Here is a 20,997-nt window from a genome sequence, read left to right as displayed (position 1 = left end):
TGCCACAGAAGTCGCCACAATGGTGCTGGTTGGGACAGGTCTCGGATGGCATCAAAGGGCTGCATCAGGTGGAACACACGGGCACAGCTCTGCTGGTGACGGTGGGTTTTGTCACTCTCTGCAGGAATAAACGATACGAAGAGGAGTGTAATTTGTTTCTCTAAGAGGAATGGGTGATCGTCTGTGGGGTCACTGAGGTACAACAGAAATAACCCCATTTGGGATGACACTTTGTCATACACCGCTTGGTGGGAATACCTTCAGTTTCTTTGTCACTTGTCCTGACACACAAGAGGCCCCAATTTTTTCTTTTTTTTAAGAGAATATTCCATCTCACAATGAAAAGGGGTTTGTGCTGGGAGAGGGAGTGAGGACAACTGGGAAGGTACAGACACACGTGGAAAATATGTCTTCCCAGGTTTAATCAAAAGATATCTCAAAATGCCCCAAATGAAATTTAAGGCAGTTTTCTATAATTTAGAACACCCTCAAGTTGTTGGGTTCCACATGAAGCCCTCTCTGACCTGTCAATATCAGAACAAAAGCATTTTCACGGAACCGTTCCTTTCTGACGCGGAGGGTTTACTGTGAGTGTGCTAGCTGAGCGCTAGCCTTTCCCCACCATTCTTCTTTGCTGGTTTCATTTGTTTTAAAGGCTGAAATAGGTAAGAGTAGCTATATCCCCCATAATTAAAATGCAAGCATCTATTTTTATGCAAATTTTCTCATCTAGGAGAAATGTCCCCTTGACAATGCTGCCACGTTGTATATGTTGATAATAAATAGCAATTTATGTCTGGTATTATGGAGAGGAAGTCACAAAAAGGTCTTTGATCTCGGCGGACCAAAGCAGATAAAATGGGATAGTGCAATTAGCATCTAATGTAAGCCCTGGAGAGGCATAAAGAACGGACAGAAGTATAAGCATTTTTCTTCTGGAAGGATTTTAGGAGAACTAAACAAAGAAGGGTATTAATGCGTGAGATAATGGTTTCTTTTATATGTCTACCAGGATAACAATGTTCCTTATCTATGCAACAAACACTCATTAAACAACCTTTAATGACACACTGAAGGGTAATAATGCTAATTCAATATTTTAGCCCAGAAATCGTTTACAAAAGTTGTTAGCGTGATAAAATTCACCTTGGAATGTTAGACTCTAGAAAAATTGTTGGAACAAGGACTCCATTCATTTCAAGCCGTGCAGGGGGATGGGAAACACATTGTTCCTGTGGAATTTTGTGATATCCTCATTGTCTCTTAAAGCCATACTATCATTTATTTCCTGAATTTCAAAGATATTAACTGAATTTAATGTCGAAACACCTAAGCATGCTCCTGCATCTACTGGCAGGAGGAGCGAAGTCATAGAACCAGGCTTGGAATCACAGGCCTAGGGGAAGAAATCACACACACAGCTGATTTTATACATTTCTAGGATACAAAAGTCATAGTAATGATGTTATAATTTTGTGCTGTCATATAATATATTTATGAAGTCACAAATCCTAAGCTTACGGCTGAATGCCTGACCACGTGGGAACAAGCCCATGACTCATTATCCAGAGCCTGAAAGGGACAGGTACGTGCACCTCAGAACCTGGTATGTTTTTGGGAGTGGCTGCTGCCCCTCCTCCACCCCCATAGGGAACCGTGATGCCGACGTCTGACGCGATGGAGCAGTACTGCTTGTTTTGCGTCTTACACAAAAGTTATCACATACAGAGTGTATGTATATGTATACACAATGTCTGCAGATTCTGTTACATTTTAAAAATAAAATATATTTTAATAAACACTCGCTTTATAATCATCAAAGTGTGCAAACATGTTTTGGGACACCCCATGTACACATTTTTTGTCCTCTTTTCTCACTGTGTGAGTTGCATCCAGGCTGTACTTAGTGGGGGTTTGTTCATTTTCACTACTTTGTAATATTCTACTCTATTCTACAATTTGTTATCAAATACCACATTTTTTTTTTTTTATCATGAGAAAATATTAGGTAATTCCAACTTGAGGAATGTTTTAGACATCTTGTCCAAGACTTTTGGTGCACAAGTACCTCTATTTATGTCTGGTATATTCATCAGAGTGGAATCAATGTTGTTGTTGTTTTTTGTTTCTTTATTTTTTTATCCTCCCCCTAGGACATTTTTGCATTTATCTTCAGATAGAGCGGGAGGGAGAGAGGGGGAAGAGAGAGAGAGAAACATCGATGTGAGAGAAACACATCAACTGGTTGCCATCCACACGACTCCAACCAGGGGACAAACTGCAACTGAGGCACATGCCCTTAGCAGGAACCGAACTCAGGATTCTCTGGTCTGTGGGCTGAGGTCTAACTGCTGAGCCAAACCGACCGGGGCAGAAATCAATGTTTTTAATATAAGAATCTATTTAAATGTAAAAGAAATGCTCCTTTTCTGAAGTGGTCTCCACTTCCACCTGCAGAGAGGGGATGCTTGGGCTGCTCCAAATCCTGCTCCTAATCCTGTTTGTTTGTCTTTTTAATTTTAATCATTTCAGTGGGTGTGTAGTGATAGCTTATGGTTTTATCATAAGTTCCTTGATGGCTCATGACATAGAGAACCATTTCTATGGATATTCTCTTTGTGAAGTATTTGTTCAAGCCATTGGTCTATTATTTTCCTTTTTCTTGTCATTTTCTCACTGATGTAAGGGAGGTGTTTTCAGATTCCGGGTCTGAGGACTTCATAGCTATGTGTTCAAACTTCTCCAACCCCTGGGCTCACCTTCTACCCTCTCAGTGATGACTATACTTTCTTAATTGATATTCATTCTCATTTATCCATCTTTTCCTTTATGGAGAACGCTTGTGTTCTATTACAGAAGCGTCTCTCTACCCCAAGGTCAATAGTCATCCTCTGATGTCACCGTCTAGGATTGTGATGTCCGATACAGTAGCCACAGACCACACAAGGACATTTACAGTTAAATGAAGTAAAATAAAGTAAAAATAAAGGATTAACTAGTTTTGTTACATGAGTCACATTTCACGTGCTCAGATCTGGAAGCGGCCGCCCTCCCTCCCCCCCCAGCAGACAGGAAGGGTTCCCTCCACGGCAGAGACCGCTGTGGGGTCCACGGCCTCTGTGGTTGGACCTGGTGCATTGAGAACTGCAGTCCAGAAGCAGCAACACGAGTGTGGTGGGCGACAGAGGTCATTTCACGCTTCCCCACGTGCTATCCGGCCGACCCAGTGCGGTTCTGTGCAGATGCCATTCCTTCTTCGCCGCTCCACGGGCCAAACTTGGTCACGAGAGCGTGCTTTCAAGATGATGTCCACGTCCCTCTGACAAGTCTGCGATGTCTTGAGCACTGTTTCTTACTTTCAAGAATAACAAGATGTTTCAGACACACGTGTTGTGTCCTCTGCTCCGGACCGAGAAGCAGCCGTGTCCCCAGCAGCGCGGGCGCCTCTCACGCAGGGCGGTGCTCAGGGCGCAGACTCCGTGCATCACGGGTGGGCTCGTCGGCGCTGCAGCGGGAATAAAACATGTACACGTGCGTGTACGTGAGTGTGTGTGTGTGTGTGTGCACTCCCTCTTCCTCCTGCATCTGTCTATATCCAGGGAAATACGTTGGCTCACACTGACAGCGCTAATTATCACCCCTCCCACAGGCTCGTTCTAGCATTTCTCTCCCTTTGCAAACTTGCTAATCCATTTTCGGGCCTAAGATACCTGCTCTCGTTCTCTGAAATGTATTCGCTTTTGGGACCGGTCCGTTCATTCACCTCACCTCCTGTTTGTCCCCGACCACCCTGTCCCTTTGCACGGACGCTCTCTTGCTCTATTTGGCTCATGCACCGCAGGTCAGCTCTCCCGCCTGCCTGGTTTCCCGCGGGGCCTGCTCACCTCGCTCAGGCTCTGGGTCCTGGCTGTGTCACCCCGCTTCTCGGACACCTCCTCACCTGCTTGTTTCCTGACGCTGCACAGCGGGCCTGCCCTCCGCTAGGGTCACAGGCACTGGGAGGCTGTGGTCACCCGAAGCTGCCTTTGTCCACTTCCCTGCTTCCCAAAGCGCACACCTGGGCCTGGCCCGCAGAGCTGTGGGACTCGCCAGCCGGGGACAGAGGGAGGGAAAGGAAACCGCTACCTCCCTGTCATTTGTTTTCTGTTTCCTGCGGATATAAAAAATGTTTGAATTGGGCGTTATTATTATTTTACTACGTATTTGTAGCAAGGTTACTGGATAGAGCATTTAAACACACCTATTAATTCTAATAAATTATATATAGATTCTATTAAAATTTTTAGTACATAGTTATGTGTCTCATAAATAATTTCTTATTTTATTCCTCCTTGCCATCCAGATACCTTCCTTCTTATTCTTCCCTCATTGTAGGCCTGTCTGTAACACTGAGGGGTCCTTTTACACCCCCCACTCCAGAGGGAAGCGTGTCCGCATTCACTGTCGAGTGTGTTTGCTGATGTATTTTATAGATCTACTTTATCAGATTAATTTATTATCTTCTATTTCTAGTTTGCTGAAAGATTTTTATTATTAATAGATATATTATAAAAATGTTTTCTGTATTTATTGATTTAATTATATGGGGTTTTAAACTTATTGTATTGATTTTGAGAATTACAATGCCTCTCGATACTACCAACACCTTGCTTTTGAAATCAATTCAGTATTTCTCAGCACATTATCCTTTTTATTTGCGGCTTGATTCAATTGTCTGGTGGTTCAGGATTTTTGTACATATGTGTTTGAGGGATTGGCCGGGGCTTTCTTTCTTGTGTTGTTATTATGTTTTGCTATTAAGTTTCTGGCTCGTTTTACTATTTTCTAGGTGAGTCTGTATTGGATTGTCAAGGTTTCTGCCTTAATGATTGGAAGAATCTAGTAATAAAGTTGCCTGGGACTGACTGGGGTTTCATTCTGGGAGAGTTACCTACAAGTTTACACACTGTCATCAACATGGTGCAATTCAGATTTTTGATTTTTATTGGGTAGGTGCTGAAAATTTTGCTTTCTTAGGCATTTGCTCATTGAGTCTAAATTTTCACACTTGCTGGGCACTACTAAAATAAAAGTGAACTACAGGCTCCGTCTCAGTTGCCTGAAGCTGCGGTTTCCGTGAGGCAAACACGAGTCTGGGTGGACTTTTAAAGAAAACCGAGATGATGGAAAGGAATTGGAAGAACTCTGGCACAGCCTTTGGATCTAAAACACTGCATGCAAAGCTGTGTGCGGGCCAGGAAGGACACTGGGAAGGGAGAAGTGCCAGTCATTCACCTCTGACTGACCCTGAGGCTCTGAACCACAGGAAGGACACTGGGAAGGGAGAAGTGCCAGTCATTCACCTCTGACTGACCCTGAGGCTCTGAACCACAGGAAGCAAAAATTAAGGCCATCTCAGAAGCCACCTGCAGCATGAAGACAAGTGTTCGCACACAGATCCATCTGACTACAGGCAAAGGACTTCCGGAAATGCATATAAAAAATCTCCCAACTGATCATTGGTTGGCCACTAAATTGAAGTCAGCTGGCACAAATTTCACTCTATAGAATCTATCAAATTAGTACAGGAAAGTAGCTAAACAAATGAGCTGCGACAAGAAAAAATAAAACCAACAACGTAAACAAACTTTGTTGGGGAATGGGTGAAGAAATTTTATAGTGGAGTGGTTAAAATATATTATCCAAAATGGTCGAGTTTGCCCTGGTCAGTGTGGCTCAGTTAGTTGGAGTGTTGTCCCACACACTGTAAGGTCATGGGTTCTATTCCTAGTCAGGGCACATTCCTAGGCTGAAGGTTCTGTTCCCAGTTAGGGCACATATGAGAGAAAACCAGTCAATATGTCCCTCTCCCTTTCTCTGTCTCTAAAATCAATAAACATATCCTTGGGTGAGGATTGAACATTTATTTTTTTAAAGGTCAGGTTTGAACAAATAGTATGAGGCATGCAAAGAAGTAAAAAAGTGCTCCACATTCATGGTAAAAAAAAAAAAAAAAAAAAAGTCAATGGGAAATGTCCCTAAGGGCACTCATATTTGTACTTAGTAAACAAAGAATGTTTAAAGTATTAAAGGAAAACATGGTAACAATGGCATACCAATAAAAAATATCAATAAAAAGATAAACATTTGACTTAGTCAGTTTTGGCTGCTCTATCAAAATTCCTATTGACAGGGGAGCTGAAACAACACAATTTTGTTCCTCATTCTCATGGAGGCTGAGAAGTCCAAGATCAGGGTGATGGAGATTAGGTTTCTGGTGAGGACTCTTTTTCTGGTTCACAAATGGCTGTCTTCTCACTGTATCCTCACATGGTGGAGGAGAGAGAGAGAGAGAGAGAGAGAGAGAGAGAGAGCGCTCTCCTGTTTCTTCTTACAAGGGCACTAACCCCCTTATGAAGTATTTATACTCATGACCTGATTATATTCCAAAGGTTACACTGAGGGTTCATATTTCAACACACAAATTTGAGGGGAAACAACCATTCAGTCCTTAGCAAAATTTCATATATGAAGAATCAAATAGAAATTTTGGAGTACAAAAAGTAAATAAGCAAAATAAAAAATGTACTACATGGGCTCAACACCAAATTTGAGCTAGCAGAGGAAAGGCCAGTGAACTTGAAGATTTGTCAGTAGAATTATACAGTCTGAAGGATAGTAAGAAAAATGAATAGACCTTCAGAGACCTTTGAGACACCAGCAAGGATACCAACATACGAATAATAGGAATACCAGAATGATGAGAGAGAAAAAGTGTCAGAAAGAATATTTGAAAAAATAATGTCAAAAATTTTCAAATGTGATAAAATATATTAATCTACATATTTAGGAACCTCAACAAATTCTAAGTAAAACGAACTCAAAGAGACAGATATATACACATCATTGTCAAGCTGACAAAAGTTAAAAATAAAAACAAAAGATTCTTGAAAGCAGCAAGAGAAAAAATGACTTATTATAAACAAGGGATTTTTGATAAGGTTAAAACTCACTTTTTATAAGAAGTATTAGAAGACAACAGTGGGATGACATATTCAAAGTGCTAAACCAAAAAGACTGTCAACCAAGAATTATATAGCCTATAAAACTATTTCCCAAAAATAAATAAGAAATGTAGCCAATCTCAGATTAAAACAAAACAAAACAAAACAAAACAAAAAAACTAAAAGAATTTGTCACTAGCAGACCTGTCCTCTAATAAATGTTAAACTGAGTCATTTAAACTGAAATTAAGGGACACTGGACAATAACTGACATCCACATGCAGAAATAACACTGGTAAAGTTAAATACATGGGCAAACATAGTAGATTCTTGATTTTGAGGAACTGAGGACGGAGAACTTGTGGGGGAGGGGTGTCTGGTAAGGCAGACAGTATTTTGGAGGCTGAAATGAAAAAAAAAATGTTAGAAATTTAGATAGTTTGGTGGGTGTGCAAGTCTCTGAATGTACTGAAAACCACTGGACTGTACATTTTAAATAGGTTACTTTTTCTTTTTTTTTTATCCTCACCCAAGGACATTTTTCGATATTTTGTTCAGATAGAGTGAGAAGGAGAGAGAGAGAGAGAAACATCGACGTGAGAGCGACACATCGAGTGGTTGCCACCCACACGACCCAACCAGGGCTGGGGACAAACTGCAACCAAGGTACGTGCCCTTAGCGGGAACCGAACCCGGGTCTCTCCGGACCACAGGCCAAAGCTCTAACCGCTGAGCTAAACTGGCCAGGGCTAAATAGGTTACTTTTATCTGTGAAATATCTAAATAAAAATGTTTAATTTTTTAAAACTAGAGTCTCTGAATTATACTGCCTTCTTAAAAATTTCTTTTTGTTAACAAATATGGAGTGTAAGCAATCACTCAAATTCTGTTGAAGATTGTTTTTAAGTTTTGTTTATTTCAGTTTTGCAGGTCTACTTCAGTTCTGCCTTTGTGCTGAGGAGGCGACCCTTCTGATGTGCTTATTGAAACTGGTCGACCTTGACCTGAATTCCACCTTTTGGTAACCTTCCTCTGATGTTTTATTTCCCTGTTAACCATGGCAAATGTTCTCAGTAACGGTGCTGGGGGGAATGTGGAGACAACCCCAAACCCCACTGGGCTCCCCTTCATTGAGGACCAGAGCCTCTCAATTCTTGCCGGTATCAGTCAGTCGACAAAGTTTTTGAAAGCCTTGTTTTCTGTACTTTTCCAGAGTTTATCTTTTCTTTTCCTTCAGAAGAATAGCAACAAGCCGATGCTCCCTGTTGTAAACTGAGACCCTCACATAATGACTGCTTTTAACCCCGAGAACCCCTCGAGTGGATTCCTGTGTTTGGACAGAATAACACACTGTCTCTCTGCCTTGTAGAGACGATGTATATTTCAGACTCTCCTGGGACTTCCACTCCTACCCTGTGAACTAAGGGGGAGCTGCCAATCATAGCCCTCCAGACCCACATCAGCCAATCAGAGTCTTTCCTAGGTTGGAAGATGTGTCGCTGGAGAGAAAAATCTTTTCCTCTCCTGTGAAACTCTTCACAAGTGGGAGGTCAGGAGCCTCCAGAGGGCCCCGGCCCCTCCCCTGCGGAAAAGGGACTTGGAAAAGGAAAAGATGAGTTTGTTGTGCAGAGAAGAGAAACCACGAGGGACAGTCCTTCGGTCGTGAAAATCTCTGCTTCTTATTCTTCCCTCGTGACACGTGCTCCTGTAGCATGAAACCAGGAGGTTCACCTTCTCGTTTAAACTAGTTGGTATATTTATGTTTTTGTCCTAAGAAATGAGACTTTGATCTGTGGACTACATGGTGGCTGTTGTGATGCGTTCGTATATTGATTTAGAAAATTTACACCTGCATTGCTCTTCTCCCCACAGCCTGTGAGTCATCGGAAGGAGCGCGCGAGAGAAACACAGCGTTTGTTAAGAGAAACTTGTGCCTGGATGTCTCAGAAGCTCATTTTGGTCACAGCTGCAGGGGATAACACAGAAAGGGAGGAAACTGAAGTCAGAGAGAGAAATTGAAAAGCTCAAGGTCAATTAGATGAATAAAACACCCGGACAGTTGTGCAAGACAGGAAAAAAAATAGAAGAACACTTATTAAATAGATATTTTGGGAGGAGAGCTGAAAGGACCTGAGTAGAGAGGAAAAAGAAAAATGAAATAAGAAGAATTCAGATGTTCACAAAATTGCCAAGAGTTGTGATGAGGAGCGTGGAGTCAAGGAAGGCTCTGTGGTGTTTTCTAGGGGATAAGTGACTGGAAACATTGGTGAAAAACACATTTCACCTCATTCTTACATGGTCTGTATGTGGAACTGAGACATCTGGGAAATCAGAATTCCTTTATCCCTTGCTCTTTTCCTATTCCCCATTTTTTTTTATCCTCACCTGATGATAAATTTTTCCATTTATCCTCAGATAGAGTGGGAGGGAAGGAGAGAAAGAGAGAGAGAGAGAGAGAGAGAGAGAGAGAGAGAGAGAGAGAGAGAGAAACATGTATGTAAGACACATCGATTGGCTGCCTCTTGCATGACTCCCATCAGGGCCCAGGACCACACCACAAGTGAGGTACATGTCCTTGACCATAATCGAACCCATGACTCTTTGGTCCAAGGGCCCATGCTCTAACTGCTGAACCAAACCGGCCGGGGACTGTTTTCATTTTTGATTCAGCAGCCATGACTGCTTTACCTCTAGAGGTCCTGAGAGATCAGGAAGGCTGTGACCACACGCGTACCTGTTACAGCAGCCACGGGACAGCTAAGACACCCCGCTCCTCCGCGGGGGGCACGTGCTTTCGAAAGAGCGTGCTCCACACCGTGGGGTGGTTTTCCATCCTTCAGTAAGAGACGCCACTTCTAGTATTTCTGCACATCCTGGAGCGAACAAATTCCATTTTTCTAACCATGCTTTAGATGATCAAAGAGAAAACGCCAGTAGCTTTATATCAGCAAACAAATTAAACTTCTTGCCTAGCTCAGAGCTAGAACGACGATGAGGCTCTGAGTGACAAACAGCCCAGCCTCTTATCTGGAATGCTCCCCGACTTGTCTCCCTTCCTGTTTGTTGTTTCTCTGTCATCTTATCTACGTCTCGGGAAATTGTATTCTCGTGTTTTATTACAACGAGAAGAAATATTTCTGGGATGCACACAGCTGTGCTCTTGAACTTGTGGCATTTAAAGGGCAAACAAATGCTAATGTGACCAATAAAACAAAAACATGGCTTTCTAACAGGCCGCGTGGGGGTCCTGGCTTCTCCCTAACTTGTCTTTTAAACGGACTAAATTTGACAACTTAGTTTGTAAGGATTGAAATAGACGAGCCCTGCAGGTTTGCGCCGAAATAACAGTAAAACAGAGACATTTCTTACCTCTCAATAAGCAGACTGTCATGTTCTTCTGCAAGGGGAGATCTATCAGAGAAGGGGGAAGCGTGTGTTTTCATGAGTGTGCTGGTCCGCAATGGTTTCTGAATTACCCTGGAAGGCAAGAGCTTGCAACACAACAACGATCCTGCTTTGGTGATTGATTTGTGTACTGTCCTCGGAGCCCACACAGTTGGCTTCAGGGCCGGCGTACTATGCCGTGCCAGGGAGCAAGGGTGTCCATAAGCAAGCACGTGAACTCTGCCTGCTCTCTGCTGGCCTTTCCTCGGTGCCCACACTGGGCCTGCCAAACCCAGTGTCCGAGCCGGCGGTGCTCAGAGCTGCTAATGCGGGCACGTGTCCATCACGTGTCCGTGGGCTCAGAAGGGCTGAGTGAGAGTACTGGAAGTCGGAATGCTCTAGCAATTCTAGGAACACAGGCACTGAGGCTAAGCCTATTTGCAGAAGAGACCATGCACGCGCTCATGCGTTCACGGAATGACTCAGCTGTTTCTGACGGTGCGTCCGTCACCGAACGCTCGAGTACGAACGTTGGGACGGAGCCCTGAGCAAGAGTCAGTCCCTGACTCAGGCGCTCACAGTGACTCTTTAAAGAGGAAAAGGAATGAGTAGACCCCACTGACCTCGACCTTTGGTCTCCACTAGGTTCTTCCACCTGAAGAGGAGGGGAGCTTGACCACTGTGATGGGGAGGCCGGGACCGGGCAGGGCAGCTCACAATGAGCAGCGGACCTTCCCGCTCGGCAGAGCAGGAGAACCCCGGGCCTTCGAGCGATGGCTGTCCGGCTATGTCCACGACTGTTGTTTGTTCCTCTGCGGTGCTCTCTGCTCCTCCTCCACCCTGTTGAGCAGGTCCTGCGAGAGCTGAGCCAGCGACACTCGGTGGGCACTCGGTGGGCACTCTGGCTGATGCGTCCGGCAGGAGCCTGGAACACGAGGCCCCGGCGCTCACTTCCCTGACTCCCTCCTGCTGGGTCACGGGGGGTGGTGGCATCACGGCCTGGGGACAGCTACCTCTTACAGCTCTAGACTTTGGTGACCATTTCATCCTTCCCCAGGGGCAAAGGCTCCCCATGGGGTGAGATACAGGATGCCCCGGCCCTTGTTGATGCCCTCTGACCCCACACACAGGTCAGACGTGGCTCACTCTGGAAGTCTATGAGGTGGTCCAGTTGGAGGGCACCTTTGTGTCCCTCCTGACCTTCGCTGACCCTCACGCCCGATGCGGCAGCTACCCGAAGAGGAAGGAGGAGAGCCCCAAATGCGGCCTGCCTCACAAGGGGACCTCTGTGACCTCTAGCGGTTCCAGGGGCTTGGGGGGAGCCTGGATGTGGGCACCACTCCGTCTTATTTCTGTGTTCATTAGAAAAGGGTGATGTTTACTTGATCATCCACTACTGTAAAGTGAGGAGAATACTCATGGTGGTAGGGTCCTCACCACTCAAGAGAGCGCTTGCTGGAGGCCCTCTGCCAAGTGAGCCCGGGGTGAGCTAGCATCGCGCCACGGGACCGTGAGCAGGGCCAGCGCCCACGGTCAGTGCGGAACTCGGAACGCGCCTTCAAATGTCCAGTCTGAAATCCGAAAGGATGGTGGAACGGATTCAATGGGGGGCCAGGCCAGAGTCGGAAGCAAGTCTTCCCACAGAGAAGAGCTTTGAGTGCTCCCTGGTCACCGTGACTGCAGAAGACTGAGCCGGAGAGAAAAGCCACGGGGTTGGGCAGAAGCTGCTGGTGTGGGGCCAGGGACGGGAGCCGCCGCCGCTGCCGCCGCGTGTCTGGACCGGGCCGTGGTCTGGTCTTTGCTCACCTGCGTAACCGCTGTTGGCTGGGCATGTGGACCCAGGGAGCGCGACAGCCGGGCAGCCGATCCCCAAAGCAGGAGCCGCTGCGCCAACGTGGCGGAGCCGGACACAGAGCACCCAGAACGAAGGGAGCGCGGCCCACACTTCCGTCGTCCAGGAAGAACCTGCTAAGAGTCAGGGGACAGGGGTGCAAAGGTCCCCGTACAGAACGTCGCTGCCATGAGCTGAGTGTGCAGTTCACTGTTCTTGATAGGATGGTTTATTTATTTATTTTAATTAAAAAATATTTTTTTCTTTACTAATTTTAGAGAGAGAGGAGGGAGAGGGAGAGAGAGATAGAAACATCGATGAAAGAACATCGACTGGCAGCCTCCTGCACGCCCCCCACTGGGGATGGGCCCACAACCTGGGCCTGTGCCCTGACCGGGAATCGAACCAGTGACCTCTTGGTGCAGGGTCGACGCTCAACCCCTGAGCCACACCAGCTGGGCTCAGTTCACTTTTTTAGTTTCATTTTCAACCAGTTTTCATCACCAATTTCCTCATCCTCGGAAAGTTCCCCAAGCCCTCTGGACACTGCCCCGTATCTGCTCACAGCTCACCTTTCCCATCGCGCCCGCCCCTGCCTGATCCGAGGATGGCGGCCGTGGAGAGACGCTAAGGTAACTGCACACGGAGTATGGGGTCCAGGGTCGCCTTCTCGCCCCGCGCGAGGGCCCCACAGACCCTCCTTCCTTGTCTCGGCTGCGTGGGCCGGGAGCAGACCAGCTCCGTGGTCACACATTCCCTCTCGGGGGATTTACAACTATGACCCAGGGACAGCGGCTGTGTCTCTAAGTGTGGCCGAGTGGTGCATGGAGCATTAAACGGCCCAGGACACCCGTGTTGGCCTGTTATCCGCCCTCCCCTCAGCCACCGGCTCTCACGTCACCAAGGAGACATGTCACATTCCTGACCAATACGAGACTAGGAGTTTGGGGACCATTTACCAACCAGAGGAGTAGGATTTTCATTCTGAGCCTTGAACTTTGCCTAAACTCCCAGCTGAGAAAGGAGCTTGGATGGCGGGTTCAGAGAGGAGAGGGGATGGGACTCGCTCCGCTTAGCCACACCCCCGAGGTATTTCCCCGAGGAGGGGACCCAGGACACAGCAGCCCATCGATGTGAGAAGAACAAGACAGCACACAGATCAGTCAGAATTAGGTTGATCAAAAAGTGATAGGAGAAACCGTGGGTTCAGTGGAGCAGAAGTGTGTTTTCTCGAGAAATCTGGAGGTGATCTGCCCCGGCTGGTTAGGGCGGGTCACAGAGCCAGGCTCCCGGCTTCTCCGTGTCGCTGTGATGATGAGTTGCATGTGTCCACGTGGCCGGACGACAGTGACCGGTTGTTTGGTCCCCAGTCTAGATGTGGCTGTGAAGGTGTTTTTTAGACACAATGGACATTTACAATCAATTGACTTTATGCAGAGGAACCTCCATAATGTCATGGGCCTCATCCGATATGATGAAGGTTTTAAAAGCAAAAACCGAGGTTTGCCAGTAAAGAGGCAACTCTATTTCCAGACAGCAGCATCGGAATTCCGCCCCTCTGCAGCCCGAAGACCTCAGCATCAGCGCTCAGTGGACGCCCCAGACTGCGGGCGTGCACCCCCAATGCTGGACATGCCGGCCACCAGGATTGCATGAGCCGATCTCCTACTTGCTCACCCACCACCGGACCCTGCTGCCTTGACACCGCCTGTTCGACCGCAGGGGAGGGCAGAGGGTGCAAAGGCCTTGGTGCTTCCAGGATGGGGAGGAGCCAGCCTCTGACTCTCTCTGCTGGCTCAAGAGAGGCACGTACGACAGCCCGCCGTCCCTGTGCCCACTGGGACCCAGTCTGTGAGGTAGGGGCTCCTCCCAGCGAGAGCCGTGGTGGAGAATGGAGATGCTGCTGGAAGCCCACAGAGGTGGGCAACGGGGACACAGAGCTGGCTCCTCACTACCCGTCGGGGTGACCTCAAGACATTGTCCACGCTGGCAGGACACAGGCTCATGATTCCAACGGTGAGCAGTGTCAGGAGAGACCAGGGCAGAAGCAACCATGTCCCTGTTTTCCAATATGAGAACTCTGTCACCCCGTCTCCCTGCCATGCCACATGCATAGGGCGAGGGTCACCCCAAAGAAGGTGGAAGTCGGTCAACTGTTGAAAAAATTATGGCTTAAATGAAAATTGACTTGATAATCTTGAAAGGACTAATAAAAAGGTGTTAAATTCTAAACCAGAACTGGTTGTTGAGTGTACCTGATATTTTCTCTATCAAGTGGCTATAAAGACTCAGATCGGTAATAGAAAGGAAGAAAATGGCATATTTTTTATTGACGTGAAATAGGCATTTTAAAGTGAACAGTTCAGTGAAATCCAGGACAACCACAGTGACACGCACCCACCACCTCTATCTGGTTCCCAAACGTACTTATTAACCCAGAAGGAGACCTTGGGCCCATTCAAATAGTTGCTGACCGTTCCTCCACCCCCTAGCCCCGCTGACCACCTCTGCTTTCTGTCTGGAGAGTCACCTATTCCAGACATTTCAAATGGGTGACATTTTGCATCTAGCGTTCATCACTTAACATAATGTTATCAGCGTTCTTCCACATTGTAGCATATATCAGAATTTCCTACTTTTTATTGCTATTATTTAATCATATACATATGTATGTGTGTATATATATACACACACACACATATATATATGTCTCACATGCATCATATCTATTTATTTAAGTACCTGTTTTCAATTTTGAGGGACATTAACGTAGGAGTAGAATTGCTCCTGGCAATTCTATGTTTAACTTTTTGAGGATCCACCCAAATATTTTCCATTTAGCCGAAGCGTTTGACCTTGCCAGCGGTCAGACACCAGGGTTCGACTGTGCACGTCCTCACCAACACTTGCCATTCCCGTGGACGTGAAGTGGGACTTCACTGCGGTTGTGGTTTCTGTGTCCTTCACGACTACGACGTGGAGCATCTTCTCCTGGCATGTTGGCCATTGGTGTGTTTTCTTTGGTGTCAAGTACTTGGCTCATGTTTCAGCTGAGCTGTCTTTTTAGTTGTATTTTGGAACATAGACCCTTATCAAATATATGCTTTGCAAATATTTTCTCACATTCTGTAGAGTGTCTTTTATTTTCTTCAAAATGTTTTTTGATGCATAAAAAGTTTTCAACTTTGATGAAGTCCAAATTATTTTTTCTCTTGTTGCTCATGCTTCTGGTTTTATATTAAAAAATCCACTGCCAAACGCAGGGGCATACTTCTTTCCTCCTGTGCTTTTCTCCAGGAGTTTCGTGGTTTCAGCTAATACACGTAGGCTGCCGATACATTTTGTGTTAATTATGGTGTATGGTGTGAGGTAAGGGGTCCAACCTCATCCTTTTGGATGTAAAAATGCAGTTGTTCCATGAATCGGCCCGACATTCCATGTGACATTAATGAACAGGGTAATGGTATATTTTTAACACACCCAGGTTCTGCCTGAGATTTATTTATCTTTTCTATAAAATTAGGTCTCTGAGTAATTATGAATCATGAAGAGGAAGTTTTCTGTTGTGAGAGGAGATTAAAACAAACACGCACACACAGTGAAAAGAGATTAAGAATGCTCGGGGCGCATCCATTTCTGTTTGCCGTGTCCCCCGGAGGTGGTACTGTGTCCCAGCACAGAGCTCCTTGTCATACCTCGGACTTGTAAGTTCCCGCTTAACTTGCAACTAATAGAATTTTCTTCTATAGAGAACGAATGAGTATAATCTTTAAGACAATCATTAATTTTATTGTAGCCAGAATAAATTAAAAGGTAGCAAGACGACTATGCTCGAATTAACGTACTTGCTGTCCTTGGAATGATATGTATGTATAGTCACATGAATGTCACAAAGGTAGAATGGTCAGACTGTACAATACACCAACAAGTGTGAAGGTGAAAAGGTCTCTGCTGAGCTCATCAAGGCTGACTCTGAGCAAACGGAGCCCTAACACACCTGTCAGACGGGGACCCCGAGACCCTAACTGCCAGTGAGTATATTTCAGGCCGAGCCGACACTCATCACAGACATGGAACTCTCAGTGATCAGAAGTCCCTGACGCCTAGGTAACCTCTCCACCTGCTGACTTTGCCCAGAATGTTAATATTCCAGCTCTATCCTTTTGCTTATGTAAGTTTTGCTTTTTTTTTTTTTCTCAAGGAGTGGTTATTAAAGAATGGGTCAGATCCCACATGCCTATTAGTACGAGGCATGTTTTCTTACTTTATTTATATTCCACAGTCTCCTTAAAACTTTCTCTCTCATGACAATTTCTACTCTTCCATTTAACCTTTCCAAAATGACCCCATTTACACAAGTATGTATATAAAATTTTAACTTTGAGATACACTCATAGTTTTAAATAATTTAAAGCTACAGAAAAATTGTAAGAATAGATAACTAAGACCTGTGTATCCTTTATGCACATTTACTAATGGTTTATATTTGACTCCATTTCCCATTCTCTCTCTCTCTATATATATACACACACACACACACACACACACACACACACATACACATATGTATGTAATTTTTATATATAATTGTAAAAATTATAACTTTAGGCTAAATATAGATATGGGTATGGATAGATCGCTATCATATTCTCCCAAACCATTAGACAGCAAGTGGCAGACATAATGCCTCTTTACCCTTAAACACTTTGGAGTGCACCTCCCAAGGAAAACGAAGGTCATCCTCTTAAATACTCGTAGTACATGTATTAATATCAGGGTACCTAACATTGACGCAATACTCCTGCTAATTCACGGACCTGATTGAACTTTTAAATCTTGTCCCAATATTGTTTCCAAGTTTTACTCTTTGAGAACATTTTGGAGGAACCTGAACCAGGCTTTCTCAGGAGGCCTGCAGTTTGCCTTCTCCGGCCCTCTTCTCTCCCAGTCTCCCCAACGGTCCCCGCCCCTTCCGTCCATTTCCACGGCGTTCACTTCCTGCCCACGTGCGGATGAGTCCCAGCCCACTGTCCGACCGACTTCCAGAGTCATATATCGAACCGAGTGTCCCAAGTGTTCCTTTCATAATGTAGACACTTAGGAGTGACTGTGTGTTTGCTGAAGTATGAATGAATGAATGAATGAATGAATGAATGAATGAATTGTGAATTTCTGTGCCATGCCTTCATTGTCTCTTCCAATCTTTCCAACTCAGAAACCTGGACATTGTCCCTTTCATGTCTTCCCCAAACAAGCCCCCACTCCCTGTTAGCCATGACCTGTCTGGATTATTTCTCACTTCCATTCCTCTGGTCTGAGCCACACTCCTAACCCGTGTATTTCTTTTTGTTTTCCTTTGACAAAGCCAAAGCCCCTTACTGGTCTCCCTGCCTCCAGTCTCATCTCTTCTACAAGACTGCAAGATGGTTTTTATGGAATAATCTGATTCTGTGACTCCTGCCCTCAATATTTTTTATAGAGAACGTTTCCCAGGAGGACATTCAGGTTGCCTACCATGGCGAGAGCCCTTGACCAAGTTCTGCGCCTGGCCAGTCCATCCCACCCACGCTGCTCATGACCTCAGACCGCCCTGCACCCTCCTGCCTCCAGGCCCTGGAATCTGCCACTGCCTTGGCCCGGAAGACCTCCCTCACCGTGTACAAACTTCTCTGCACACACCTTGTTACTCCTTCTATTAATTTTTAAAGCACAATTGCAATCTGGTTAATTATATACTCCTTGTAATGCGCTGCTGTTTGATAGTTGAATTTTATTCAGATACAAAAAAACAAACCTGAAGCATAGCTTTCATCCAACCTGGCCTGGTTGTTATTATGACCAACTAGACTGAGAAAGATCAAGGCCAAAAGGAATTTGCTCTCTACAATGACCACTTGGAGAGACTGCGGAGATCCACTCCAAAACCAAAGCCTGTCAACAGAAGGATCTGACAGGTGACTGGAGAAAATCCAGCCAAAAGCCAGTGTGGTGGCCTCAGGTGAGGCGGAGGGCCCACTGCAGGCAGCGTGCTCAGCGGGCACAAAGCTGAGGGGCAGGTAGAAGTTCAATGGGCAGACGATTAAGATATTCCTCAAGGACTGGCGCTCCAAGGCAGGGCAGGGCAGGGACAGGTGGGTACCAGGAGATGTGGGAAGAACTGTGGGTGCAGATGTTCAAAGCCCCAGAGGGCCGAGTGTCCCAGGAGGTGGGCTTACATGAGGATTTAGACATAAGGAAGAAGGCATGAGTTATGCCTTTATGAGTTATTGAAATAATTGTTCGCATGCGTTATTGAAATAATTGTTTGTATGAGTTATTGAAATAATTGTTTGTGACTTGGTTTTATTAAATATCACTCAAAGCACATTAAATCAATATCCTGCTGATTTGAAAATGAAGGTTTTTAAAATAATCTTTGAAGAGGCTTATAATTAAGCATGTGGAAGAGAATTAATAAGTGAATATTGTTTCCACAAAATTTTATTGACGTTGGTGGTTAAAAATTGAGACGTTTCAAAGGAGTACATTTCACAGAGCTTTAATTCTTTTAGTCGCTTTAATCATTCCTTTAAAAATACCGGAGAAAGGAAGAAACACGTTCCAGAAAATGAGAAGATAATGAAGACTTTGTAAAAATAGCTGCTGTCGAAATTCAGGTAAAAAGCACACTTGGATAATTCAAACAAAATAAAACGAGTGGTTCCAGATGGCATTACATGCGAGGCCACAGCTGAATTAACTAGGAAACATATTTGACTGCTAAAGATTATCTTCAGAGCACAGAAACAGAGACCTGGGAAGGTATCAGCAGATCTGGAAACAGACACTAGGTTACATCCTTAACAGGAGACAATAGCCAAGCTAATTACCTAAGTGCTGCATTCCGGTTCATTTCCTCTTAGAAAATAATGAGATAAAATAGCCCAGGAATCGGAGTCGGTTGGGCACCATTAGAAATAAGATTCCCCGGTTTCAAAAGGCGGGTGAGGATTCTTGCAGAGGGTCCCTGTCCTTTCCTGGAGAGGTGAGGTCTTTCGCCCACAGTGACCCCTGTTCCTTCTCACCTGCACCCGTTTCTTTGATTCCGTTTCTCAGGGCTTTTTCCTCTCTGGTCGGGACTCCGTCCTACGTACGTACAGGTACGTACGTGGTTCTCCAGCGTGCACGCGGGACCATGGTTCCGGCAAGTGCGAGTGTGTGAAACACCCGCCGGTGATTCTCCCTTGAGTGTCAACTCCCCCAGGAGGGAGACGCCCTGGACCCGCCCCGCCTGAGCATCTCCTCCTCTGTGTCGCTCACTCTGTTCCCCCCACTGCCCTCCAAACCCCAACCCGTTTTCTGATTCTGGGAAGGTAATTCCAAAGGTTCATGGAAGGTCTGCCCCAGTGAGGACCCAGGATGGGGATGTGATCGACATGGGCCGTGGCTGCTTCTGCCGTCCGCACAGGCTTCACCGGCCCCTGACCTGGACAGGCCTCTCCCCTCCTTCCCTGGCTGTCACCGGTGCGTCATCCGCCTGGGTGGCCCTCGGCGGCTCCTCCTCTCAGGCCCTGTTCACCGTGGACCTGGAGCGGCCTCCTCAGCACGGCCTGGAGAACCCTACTGACTTCTTTGAACGTTGGTATTTCCCCCATTTCCACAGGATCCCTGGTCAAACACCTTGGGGAGTTTCTCACGTAAACAAAGTTAATTGGGTTTCTTTATCACAGGACTTGTCAGAGCCGTGAACGCCCTACTGTGGTTTGGAAGCCTGGGTCACAGCGTGAGGCTGTACATTCACACTGAGTTCAGACCCACGTCACGGGCGACACGTGGCGCCTGTGCTCCGCAAAGCGCGGCCCGGACGGCGGTGTCCCGAGTACGCAGAGGGCCGCGCGCTCACCCACCACGCTGTCCGCGCCGCTGTTCCTGCGCCTCCTTCCTGTTCTCAGGCACCGTTGCTGGTGTTCCTCGCGCCTGGGGAAGCGCAGCACCCTGTCCCCTGTCCGCTCGCACGAGGTGCCCTGCTCACAGCGCACAGAGACCTTCCGCAGCTGGGCCCGTGCCAGCCGCCAGGCGCAGTGCGCGCTCGTGCGGAAGACTCCGCGGCGCCCCCTCCTTCCACACAGGGCCTTCACCGTGTCCCCCTACCTGCACATCAAGGGTTTCAGCCGAGCTCTTCAACCTTCTGGTCAAGTTGGACTAATGTTCTTCTCCCCACTTAGCAGATGCGGAATCTGGGCTCCAGCAGGGTTTGCCAACGTGGCCGTTGTTTGCTTACCAGGCGCAAAGGGGCCCTGGATGCCAGTTCGCCTGCTTCCCACGCAGGACACTTTCCATAGCCGCGGAGGATCCGCCCGTGCTTGCCCACAGGGACCAGGAAGGCCCCAGAGACACCAACACGGGGACTGCAGAGGGCTGGCACCACAGGACTGGTGGTGTGGCGGGCAGTCAGACAAGCAGACCTGTCCAGCTGTGAGGTGTGACGTGGGTGATGTTACCAAACCTGAGACCTTCATGCAGCAGGCTGAACCCAGTAGCCGTGTGCAAATCAAGGTGTTCATTGTGTCCCCATTGGCGTGACCTCGGTTTACCAGAATCACCATGTTTCACCTTTTCAAGGCACCCACATAAAGAGCACCCCTATTCTCAAAAAGCAACACCTTTCCTGTCCTGGAAAGAAGTCAGAGATGCTGGCAATTCTGACACAGGTGTTGGAGGGGGATGAAGTGACCTCGGTGGACGGGGAGGCTACTCATGTGCATTTCACAAACGATAATAAAAATACAATAAGTATTAAATTCAGGCCATGGGAGGAGG

At 46.5% G+C, this 20,997-nt stretch overlaps 1 protein-coding gene across 1 annotated transcript in view; it reads left to right on the top strand.

Moving 5' to 3' along the window:
* Positions 1-20,760, top strand: part of CUNH6orf118 (chromosome unknown C6orf118 homolog) — a 109,432-nt gene extending 88,672 nt beyond the window's left edge. The window contains exons 10-12 of the mRNA XM_036247791.1: positions 19,646-19,819; positions 20,130-20,373; positions 20,551-20,760. Coding sequence (XP_036103684.1) covers positions 19,646-19,819; positions 20,130-20,373; positions 20,551-20,760 — 628 coding nt within the window. The remainder of the gene's footprint in view (positions 1-19,645; positions 19,820-20,129; positions 20,374-20,550) is intronic.
* The last annotated feature ends 237 nt before the right edge of the window (positions 20,761-20,997 follow it).

Source organism: Molossus molossus, unplaced genomic scaffold, assembly GCF_014108415.1.
Source record: "Molossus molossus isolate mMolMol1 unplaced genomic scaffold, mMolMol1.p scaffold_m16_p_8, whole genome shotgun sequence".
Lineage (NCBI taxonomy): Eukaryota > Metazoa > Chordata > Mammalia > Chiroptera > Molossidae > Molossus > Molossus molossus.
Note: the sequence above shows the minus strand (reverse complement) of the source record. Positions and strands in the feature narration are given on the sequence as shown.